This window comes from Anarrhichthys ocellatus, unplaced genomic scaffold, assembly GCF_004355925.1.
Source record: "Anarrhichthys ocellatus isolate YVR2014 unplaced genomic scaffold, GSC_Weel_1.0 scaffold52, whole genome shotgun sequence".
NCBI classification, from domain to species: domain Eukaryota; kingdom Metazoa; phylum Chordata; class Actinopteri; order Perciformes; family Anarhichadidae; genus Anarrhichthys; species Anarrhichthys ocellatus.
In genome coordinates, this window is record NW_022280082.1 from 19,667 (window position 1) to 30,897 (window position 11,231).

At 40.9% G+C, this 11,231-nt stretch overlaps 1 protein-coding gene across 5 annotated transcripts in view; it reads left to right on the forward strand.

The window, feature by feature from the left end:
- The window catches only part of grm1a (glutamate receptor, metabotropic 1a), a 28,426-nt gene that overhangs the window by 10,720 nt on the left and 6,475 nt on the right, over positions 1-11,231 (forward strand). For 4 of the 5 annotated variants that reach the window (XM_031870227.1, XM_031870231.1, XM_031870228.1 and 1 more), the window contains exons 4-8: positions 6,587-6,822; positions 7,012-7,020; positions 8,164-8,410; positions 9,035-9,203; positions 10,807-10,933. In XM_031870227.1, coding sequence (XP_031726087.1) covers positions 6,587-6,822; positions 7,012-7,020; positions 8,164-8,410; positions 9,035-9,203; positions 10,807-10,933 — 788 coding nt within the window. The remainder of the gene's footprint in view (positions 1-6,586; positions 6,823-7,011; positions 7,021-8,163; positions 8,411-9,034; positions 9,204-10,806; positions 10,934-11,231) is intronic. The other variant, XM_031870230.1, reaches the window with a different exon arrangement.

Here is an 11,231-nt window from a genome sequence, read left to right on the forward strand (position 1 = left end):
TATATTTTTTTTGTTAGCGGGGCAGGATTTACTGTACCGCTGGAATTAAAGGCTTTGTGTGCTGCTTGCGCTACAGTCACCGTGGAGATTTTGTTTGGGCTCATGACGGAGTCGGTGTGATCGTCTCACTGCAGATCTGTCATTCAGTCTGTCAGCGGTGCTCCAAACACAATAGTCCCTTCTCAGCAAAATATGGCTGACATTTGAAAAATTCCTCGCAGCAACAACAGCAACAAAGATTGTAATTATAAGATAAGGACACACTATCTGCCATTCGTTCAGTAATGGAGCCGTGCTTGCGTTACTTGTACACACGTGGCTCTGGAAACTGGTATATGCAAGTTTAGTAAGGATTCGTGATTGCATCTGTTTGTGTTCTACTGAGCAAGGGAACACAATGAGCTGCATCTGAATATTTATAACACGCCTCTGATGTTAATTGAAAGCAGCCACACATTGTCAAGGACATCTTTCTCTTTTCAATTGATGCCTTGTGTTCCCTTGTGCGAGGGGATGGGTAAATGACATTGGATCAAAAATAGCACACTGGCTTTGCATCTGGACATGGTTGTCACATCCTGATTTGCAGAAGCTGAAATACTTTCTTGCACAGACAGCTAATATTGGACCATTTGTTTCTTCTCATGAACAACATTTAGACATTTCCTCATGAAGAAATTGAGTATTGCAAACATGTAAAAATGCAATTGCAGATGGCCTTCAATCCTTTATACAGTCTCGTTTAGCTTACAGTGTTTCCGTATGTACATAGTAAATCATTTTTGGAATAACAGGCGATATTTAGTTGTATTATAGGTGGAGCAGTTCTTTTTTGTCTGTTTTTGTTCACCTGTTACATTTTTTTACATCCTTTACAACTTATAACTCCTTCTCAGTGAAACAAAAAAATGGACCTGAAGTAGTTGCAAGTATTACAATAAAAAGCAACCAAAACGCCAAGAAGGATCAAAATCTAGGAATCCTTAAGCAGCAGTATTCCAATCAACCTGTAATGGTTTTACATTAAATTGACCAACTGATAATAAGATCTGGTCATCCATCAGTCACTGCTACTGCTGTAATGGGATGCAGATACTTTTTCAAGGGTTTTAGTAGTGAATTGATGTCCCTTGGTAGCAAAAAGCAAAAAGGATTTTTCTCCCAGCAGTGTTCCCAGTCAATGTAGAGGAGACTGATCTCCCAACTCAAACTGGGGCATGATGAATTAGTAAAAGCAGCTTGGATGGGCTTTTAAAGGCTCCCCGGCTCACTCGGGGTCCCCTGTGTCACCTCAAGACAGTCATGCTGCTGCCGCTATCTAGCTAACAAGCCACCACCACTCCTGTTTTAACTGCACAGAGTTAATAAATAAATAAATAAGAGAAATTGAGAAGAATGGCAAAGGAGGAAGAGAGGGATGAAGGCAGAGAGAGTTTTGGAGATGAGGCGTTATTGTTCAGCTGAGGAGAGAAACCCCTGTTTGAATATTTGTTTCACTGCCAGAGCAGTTTCGAATTAATTAAGAATGTTGTGGGATCATCATAGAGATGAATGTAGAACAGAAAACAAAAGTTACCCCTAAGACCTCCTGTTGTGAAATTAAAGAGAGCGGTGGTGGAAAATAGCTAAAAACATTTACATAAAGGTGCACCGTGTAGAAACTTGTTTAAAACACTTGCCAACCAGCAAGGTTTGTATGTCTTGTAATTCCACTTGTTCCTGGAGAGGTGATAGTGAGTCACTGCAGCACCAGTCCGTCCTCAGGAGAGGACGAAAAAGTTCAGCTGCACCGAGGGCTTGTCAATAATACATCCATGGTTCATGTGCGTTTTGATAGTTCATTCATTAGATTAAATCCAAATATGGCAGAAATGGGAAAAAATGACTCGCACTCTTGCCTCGTCCACCCCTCCACTGAGAGCAGAGTGGATGTCAGCTCCAGTTAGCATGTGCTCAAATTCAGAGTCCGCGCTGGCTGAAGTACAATTTCATTTACCTGATTTTGAGGAAGTACTGTAATCCCATTCGCTTACACACTTACGCCAAAATCCTCCCAGATGTCTCAGGTTAGTTGGGCTACTGTTCTGTGATTAGCTGTCATATTTGACACCTTCAGAATTCTCTCAAATCCATTTTGGAACAGAAAAAGGCGTCTTCTAGAGAGTGGTGGGATTACAATGTGTAAATCATTCTTCACAGTACGAGTGTGTGTATACTTGGTCATTGGAAATGTGTGTTTGCTCATGAGTTAAAGCCTGACTTTACTTGAATAGAATAATGTAATTCTTGTCATTAGGCCGGTTGACATTCTAGTGTTCTGTGAATAACAGCTTAAAAGTTTTTCCATTTTCTATCTGAACTTTTATTCTAACATATTGCATAGAGCAATTAGGAAACTCTTGATTCCCCTATCCTCCCCCTTTCCTCTTTTTAAAGTAACTCTTCCTCTTCATCCTCCAGGGGAAACAGCGCATGTGATTAAATCTCTGCCCTGCCAATTAATTCATGGCTTCATAAATATACAAATGTGCTATCAAACTGGAACTAGATCATCTGGGAGAGTCGGGGGAGCTCTCAGTCTACTCACTGTTGTATACTACTCTGTAAATGATCCTGCTGTTCTCCTGTCGTCCTGCTGTGCTCCTCTAAACAATGCCACACATTACCAAGTCTTAGTTAATCATCAAAATATGCAAGTCCCATTATTAAGCATGTGGCATGAAAGGAATAGCATCCTGCTGACTTTACTTGCCGAGATAAGTACTGACATAAATGATTCATTAAATGTGTTTGGAAAGTTGAAGGGGTAAAAATGAAATTACATTAAGTTTATACTGTCACAATTAGCCTCAGTCTTGTGGGTTTTACTTGTTTCATTCCACTGTGACCTCACTACATTTGTACTGTACTTACTGTACTCACTTAAGTTCCTAAAGTAACATGGACATGGACTTAAATACCTAAAAACAGCCCAAATTGGTGTCTTTTCACCATGACAACAATCTTTCCTTTTAATCTTTTTAGTTTTTTGTTGCTAGATCAGTAAAAGCTCATGAGCTTTTGTTATGGTCATAAGGGTTCTTTTGGAAGGCACTGGCAAATGAAAACGCTGTTTGAGGGCAACAGCAAATTAACTATTTTGTATTTTAGGTGTGAGGATTGTTGGATTAACCATAAGTACTCCAACACATAGTGTTTGTATTTATGATACTTTTCCTTAAAGAAACTAGCATTCGGTATGTTGCCTTCTTAACGGCCTCATGCAAACACCTGAGACAGAATAAACCAGCTCATAGTCAGAGAAATGTTACTGCACTTAATAAACAGGCTGGTTTAAAACTTGTACAACATAAAACGGGTTCACATTGAACATTTGAATGCTTGGTTCTTATAAGATTCTGTGTTGCTTCATTTAAAAGTTAAAACTAATGTTAAAACAACTATATCAGAGCTATGCTCTGTTTTATATCTTAGACCTACTTCCTTCTGCAGTCTTCAGTACAAAAACTGTAGAACTAATTACAAACTCGAACAGTGTTGACTCCTTAATCTGCTTAAACAGGTGTTCCTCTGGTAAATCTGACTCAGGTTATGTAATAACGGCGTTCCAGTATGCAGTGTCAAGCTGCGCAACATTGAGGTGACATCAAATCAGATTCTGTCCCATTAGGCGTCCCTCAGATGGCCCGAGATGAGCTGCTTGGAGTTCTGCCAACCAGTGTGATCCTGAGAGAGGAGAGTGAGAAGAGAGAATGTCATTTTACTTCATCACAAACTCCACTGTGAGAAACAGTCAAGCATGCCTTCACTTCCTCATGCCTTATTCATGTAGAGTGTTGAACCTCTCTCTCTCTCTTTATCTAAAAACCAACCTGTTCTCCACTGTTCTGTTAGGGCAAATATGTAAAACAATGAATTACATTTAATAGATCGCAATAAATGCAGTTGAGCCTGTCAGGGAAGGTTTTTGATAAACACAAATCTTTACAGTGTGTGTCTTTGTGTCTTTATCTGTACTACATATACTGAAAGATAGAGGGAGGGACAGAGACAGTATTCACCTGCAGCGAATTAAGGAAATGTGACTAGGACCGATGAAATTCACTTGTTTCTGACTCTCAACTCATTTAGCAGAGTGAAAAGGATGAGTCAGTATGATTGTTCTTTTACAGCAAACATTTTAGGAGACAACGAGCAGATATCCTTAGACATGTTGTGATCTAGACCATATCGCTGTAATTTTGTCCTCACACCATCACTCAACACTGCTCTTGTCTTATAGAACGCGTTCCCTTGTCTTGTCCAACAGTAACTGTTGCAGACAGAAAAAAGCCCACATGTATAATTTAATAGATTCTAGCCTACCTTACTTAACAACATACTTTTTTTTAAAGCATCACATTTTAATCACTTAGAACAAGCATGCCTTTGTCAACTTTACACATTTACTGTGTCACAAATCTTCCATAAAAGCCCGTCAAATCCGAACATTGATATCAAATCTGTTATGTTTCCAATGCATTTGTGCAAAGTTACAAGGATATATCTTCTCAGCTGCATCCCACATGCAACAACATATCCAGTTGGCTCTGTTTTCAGCTCCATTGCTGTCCAGGACTTATGCGCTGGTTGACATGTTCTTTCATTACCATGAACATGGGCACTGTTTATTATGAGTAAGTCCCTCCTACATCATTCTGGTAATGTCGATACGTATTGGTACACTGAATGTGTAACTAAGCAAGCACTAGTGGCCAGCTGTTTTAGAAAATTACAAGCCTTTTTAAAGATTTAAGAAAAAATAATAAAGCAACACTAGCCCTATCCACTTATTTCCCACCTCCCAACATTGTGCAGGATCAGAGAGACATATCAGTGTCAGTGGGAGACATAACTTCTGGATGACGGGCTCTATTTTCAAGATAATTTCCAGACTGAGTGCCTAATATATATAGGAATCCATATGTCTATAGAAGGGCTATACTAGCTCAGTCACATTGGTTGTAAAGTTTCATCCTCACAAATTTGGTTGAATGTCTCCTTTTTCGTGACTGACGGTAATTGTGGATTTAAAGGTCAGAGATTTTGACCTGCACACACACAGACACAGACGCACGAATCCAACACCCAGAACATCCCATGTGTGGGAGGTAATTGGTTCCATGGTGAGTCATACCTAATTGGTGTGTAGCTGTCAATAGCACAGGTATTTCAAGGAAGTAGCCCAGAGCCCACATTAAAGATAGAGAGACAAAGAATGAAACAGAGCCGGAAACCTCACTCCGGCTCAGATCTAGAGAAAGAGCAGCGCTAAAAGTGATGCTGTTTATCTGTTTATTTGTTTTTCCGTGGTGTTTTCCATTTCTCTCAGAGCCCCCTGGCCAGCTGTGTGTCCAAATTGGCTTGGTAGGGAATAAATTCTCACACAGAGGGTTAAACAAGGAAACAAACAAGCAAGCTGAAGGGATTGTGTAAAGCCTACAATTACAGTTGAGACTCTAATGGTGAGATTTCCATCCTCTTAAATTGACTGCGGTGGACTTGAGATAAGCTTCCAACCAGTGCTGCCACACTGATTTAAAATAGCATTGTACAAGTGTAGAGGCTGTAGTCTACCTACTTGTAGTGGAAGCTCATTATTTAAATGAAAGCAAAACATGACCAGACTTTGGGTTTGTGCACTGAATTTGTTCTGTCGTTCCATTTGCCATTCGTCTCCATCTGAACACTGACATGCTGCTAATGTTTACTGCTCTGTATGTCCAAATGGCTTTTGGTAGTTAGTAGTTTTGTTGTGCTGCTGTACATTCTCTACAATCAATCTGTCACCTTAAAGCACAACAATCACATCACCTTTCAAAAGCAGAATCATTACATCGATCGGTGAATGCATTACCGTTCATACGGCAGCGATGTTCTATCAATTCTGACTGTCCTCATTTGTTTGTCCCTATGCGAGCACTTTACATAAGGTTAATGGCTCAACAGGTGACTATTTGCTATCGAGAAATCACATCATGATCGTTTCTTCGGCTTTCAATAAACGTCTCACAAACTAAAGGCTGAACAGACAAAGATGCTTTTGGTCACCACTGAGGGAAGCTTGACTGCGAAAAGCTGCACATTTGTCTAGTAACAGCTGTGATTCAGTAATATTGGTTCAGTTTGAAGATTTGTTGTTTGAAATTTGTTCGTACGTGTATACTAAACACCTCTACTGCCTTGTCCCCCTAAGAAAAGACAGAAAACCACGAATGGAAAAGAGAATCCGTCCTTCAAAGTAAAGCTGCATTAGTGGAAGCTCTTATGTTTTCGTTGTGTGAAATGAAATTACTGTAGTGTCAATGACGCATGCTCTTGTGAATACTTTTATGGGCATGTCAGTCTGAATCAGCAGTTAAGTTTAAATTATAATTACAACAATCCAATGTAAAAGACACATGACAGTAACAAGTGAAGACTATCATCACTGTCCAGGAGTGCCTCTCACTTTGGCATATGACATTGTTGTATTCTTACTCATTTTATTGGTCCCCCTGCGATCGATATGCTATATGCTCTTCTTCTTTCTCTCTTGCTCCTGCAGTGATGGATGGGCAGACCGTTACGAGGTTGTGGAGGGTTATGAGCAAGAAGCAGAGGGAGGAATCACCATGAAGCTGCAATCAGAGTTGGTCAAGACCTTCGATGAGTACTATTTGAAGTTGCGTCTGGACACCAACTCCAGGAACCCCTGGTTCTCTGAGTTTTGGCAGTACCGTTTCCAGTGCCGCCTCGCAGGCCACCCACAGGAGAACAAGAACTACAAGAAAGTCTGCTCCGGTGGGTGAAAACAGAAAAGTGTATATCTTTGTAGTTTATAAATAGGAGCAGTGTTCATCTTGCTGTCAATGAGAGTAGATGGTTGAGTTTGACCAGAGTGTCAATCAAACTCATGAATAATAACAAAAACTGTGTATTTTTCTCTCTCTGTTTTCCTCCCTGAATATTCTCTCCTGTTGCTCCCAAAAGGTGATCATGGTAAATTGTGTTCTCGGCATTTTAATCACAACTTAAAACCCTCATCAAGAAAATCCAATAAACAATATAAAGTAATCAAATGAGCAATCAATAATTGCTCAGCATGCTTTTAATCAACTGATACATAAAATGAATTAGTGGTTTATGATGGTTACTATCTCAGAGCAGCAGGTGTTTCACTACTTTCTCTCCACAACACTTTTATACACCTCTTTTATTCCTAAGACCTTCGAGGTGGTAAGTGCATTTTCCTTGTCACTACTACGGTGATGATTTCATCCGAATTGCACCTGCACTCTGTAAGCATTTGACTCCTCCAAGACAGGAAGAGTTTGACTGATGCTCTCTTTAACACAATACCATCTGTGATGTTTTAAAACTGCAATTTGGTAACAATGTGAGATGTCTCGATCCTGGCAGTCTCAGGCTCTCAGCCAGAGCGAGGATTGCATTAGTCAAACTCTGACGTGGAGCACCGGGCTTGTGTATGAGGAATAACCAGGAACTGGCCTTACACTTTGTAAAGCTGCATAAAGGAATGGCTCACCAAGCACACACTGTTCACCATAAAGGCTTAAAAAGATCTTGCTTTATTTAAAATTGATCACACCCTCTTCTGTTTGTGCATGTTGATGTATATGATGGACAGTAAATATCAATATTTTAAATGCACTGTCTAAGGGGGCAAAGGAAATGCTTAAACATATCGGAAACTTTGGAAATAACATCTTCATACAAGGATGCGAAAAATGTAACATTTTATACTTTTAGTTACCATTCATACAAAATATTAACTGTGGGGAAGCCCCTTTAGAGGGCTGGTGGTGAAGTGAAACTTGGTGTTCAGTCTTGGGTCTTCCCCAGACAATGGTGGTTCTCCACATCTGTTTCCTATTGAGCTTTTGGATATCATGTTGGGATTTCCTTGTATGCTGATATATTTTGCTGCAAATGAAGGTTCTGCTTTGCAATCGATTATCCAGGTTTGGTTCTAATTTAATCATGCATTGTTGTGTATGTTCCTACAGTGCAGTTTGAATACAACACAAAACACCAGACGCCCAAGACATTTTCTTAAATTGTAAAAAAAAAATGCAAAAACTTCCTTCCTTTTCCTTCCCTTTTCTTTTCCCCCTCTAACAGGCAATGAGAGTCTGCATGACAACTATGTTCAGGATAGTAAAATGGGATTTGTCATCAATGCGATCTATGCCATGGCTCATGGCCTCCATGATATGCACCAGGAGTTGTGCCCAGAGCAGCCGGGGCTCTGTGAGGCCATGGAACCTATCGATGGCAGCAAGCTGCTGGACAGCCTGCTGAAGATATCCTTCAGAGGAGTCTCAGGAGAGGAGATTTATTTTGATGAAAACGGAGACACCCCAGGAAGGTAAGAGGATGATTAAGTGGTAAGAATATAAAAAAGGCTTCATATCGTTTATATTCATAAAAGATTCCATACCGTCAACGTGATTGTAATCTGTGAATTTCTCCCGTCTAACGCTCTCCGACTCATTAGCACGCGTGTACATGCACACAAGTGTGAACCAATCTTGAGCACGGAAGGATGTAATTAGTTTGGACTGGAACAGATTCAGTGGATTGTCCACTGTGGCAGCCACTTTCATCTCTCTGCAGTCCAACAGGCAGCATTTGACAGTCAGAAAACACAGCCGTGTCATTACTTCGTCAACTAGGGGTCAGGTGGAGCACATCCTGGTCCAATATAAAGACGAGGCCAAAAGTGTGCATTGGCATGAGCTCTTGATGTTACACTAACAGGGTTGTAAACTGTTGACTTTGGATGAAAGCTTTACTAAACTGCCAAATCCTTATCATTAAATTACCTGTCACTCTCTCTCCTTCTCCCCTCCCTCTCCATCTCCCGCTTCTTCACTCTGTCTCTGTTTGTAATCTTTAACTCTCGCCCCTACCAGTCTTTTTTTCCTCTTTGTCACTCAATAAACTTGTCCGTGCTCATTATGGTTCTCCCTCCCTCCCTCTGTCCATCCAGATATGACATCATGAATCTACAGGGTGTGGGTGATGATCATTATGACTACCTAAATGTGGGCTCCTGGCATGAGGGCATCTTAAGCATCGATGACTACAAGCTGTGGGTGAACAGCAGTGACATGGTCCGCTCAGTCTGCAGTGAGCCCTGCTCCAAAGGACAGATTAAGGTATGATTCAAGTCCTCCAGCGTTAAATGATCTCCCCCAGAGTTCATTTAGTCTGAAAAACCTAAAGTCTGAAAAATCAAAAGTCATTAACATTAACATTGGAGTGTGACTCTGAAGGTCCAAAGCTATCAAGAAGTGTTAATTCAACACTGTGCCAGATACGTAAGTAAATTTAACATTGATTTTGCTCTAACTAGCAAATTTTCTGTTAACAAGGAGATGAGTTTGGCGAGGTAGGCACATGCAATGAGTTTCTTAAAGTACTTGGTCTTTATCAGGAATGTGAACACAAGAAGGATACTTGAAGAATGCTATTTCCAAGTTGTCTAAGAGTTAAAAGTATCTCTCTGCAAGTCTATAGCAGTACTAGCAACTCTCTAAGGCTGTACTTAGGTGCAGTGGTGCTTTGAGCTAAATGCGAACATCAGCATGCTAACATGCTCACGATGACAATAGTCTAATTGTCGAGACATGTCACTGTGAACCAAAAATGTCTGGTGGTAATAGAGGAAAAGTCAAGGGTCATAAATGTGTGTACAGAATGTGATGGCAATCCATCTAAAAGTTGTCCAGGTTCAGATATTTCCATTTGGAACATAACGGATCCATCTATCTATTGTTCACGTTGTTCTTAAGTAATTAATTAGAAGGTTATGTACTTTCCTTGATGTCTTGTCTAGCAGATTCCCAAATGTAATAATGTGTTGTCCATCAATTAGTCCTGATATTGATTCCCTTCTTTCTTTGTCATACCTGTTGCAATCTAGGAGTCGATGTTTGACAGTTGCCGTTTATTACAGTGTGTGCATAGTCCAGTTTCTCTTTTACCTCCGCGGAGGTATTGCTGGATGATGGAACAGTGGGGCTTCGTTTTGGATTACATAGACCTACATTTTGTGTCTTAGCATTTCCTATCCAACCAAAATTGTAAAACCTGGATTCATTAATTATTCATTAACACTCCTGCAAAATGGCCTTTGTAGGGTGTGTTCTACTGCACATTAACCCAATAGGCCAACATGCACTTGATCCAATGCATCCTCAGCAGCAGTGTAAACTTCAAGGATGTTACTCTGTCCCACATTTTGGCATCCTGCTTTGTCAATTAAATATTATGGAGAAAATAATTTATAAGCACATGTTTTCTCAGTCGAAATAAACATGGTGAAAAATGTTCGGAGTAAAAATCAAAAGCCCAGTTTGACGAAATGCCCTGATTTGCTTAATCTTGAGCCGATTGTTTTCAGTCTACTCTTAGTTGCCCTGAGGGAGGGTGCATCCTCTCTCCCGGCTGCTCATGCTTTCCCCTCTATATCTGCTTTGTTACCTGCCTGACTTATGACCCTGCTTTACATATCACAGTGCTGGTAACAGCTTCCCTGGGAGCAGAATGTAAAATCAGCCAGCCTTGTTTTATAAACAGCATGTCTGGGGCTCAAGAAGATAAGAACAACATATCCTCGACTTTTATATCCCCTTGCTGCTGACTACCTGTGTAGCCTTGGGTGTGATGTGCTTCTTGTCACGGTTTGATGAGTGTTGTGACTGGTTGCTAAGATGTCTGTGACTCCTCGTCGTTGATGTCTGTCCTCTCTACCTGCAGGTTATTAGGAAGGGCGAGGTGAGCTGCTGCTGGATCTGCACCACATGCAAGGACAATGAGTATGTCCAGGATGAGTTCACCTGCAAGGCATGTGATCTGGGATGGTGGCCCAATGATGACCTGGAAGGTAGGAGAGACAGAACCAGATGCTCTCAGCCAATCCACTTTTGATTTTATGAACAATATCCATTGATACTCCTTTTTTTCTATCCCTTTACCAACCCTCACTCACTATATCACCCATTTCATGTATTTGCTCCTAGCTAACCTACTTTTTGCCTTGTCAGGTCATTTACATCATAGAACACCTATCTCACTGAAACAGCACAAACACTTTCTCTCAAACTATTTTGGGCTCTCAAACCCCCCCCCCCCCCGCATACAACCCCCCCCCCTCCCCCCCCCCCCCCCCCCCCCCCCCCCCC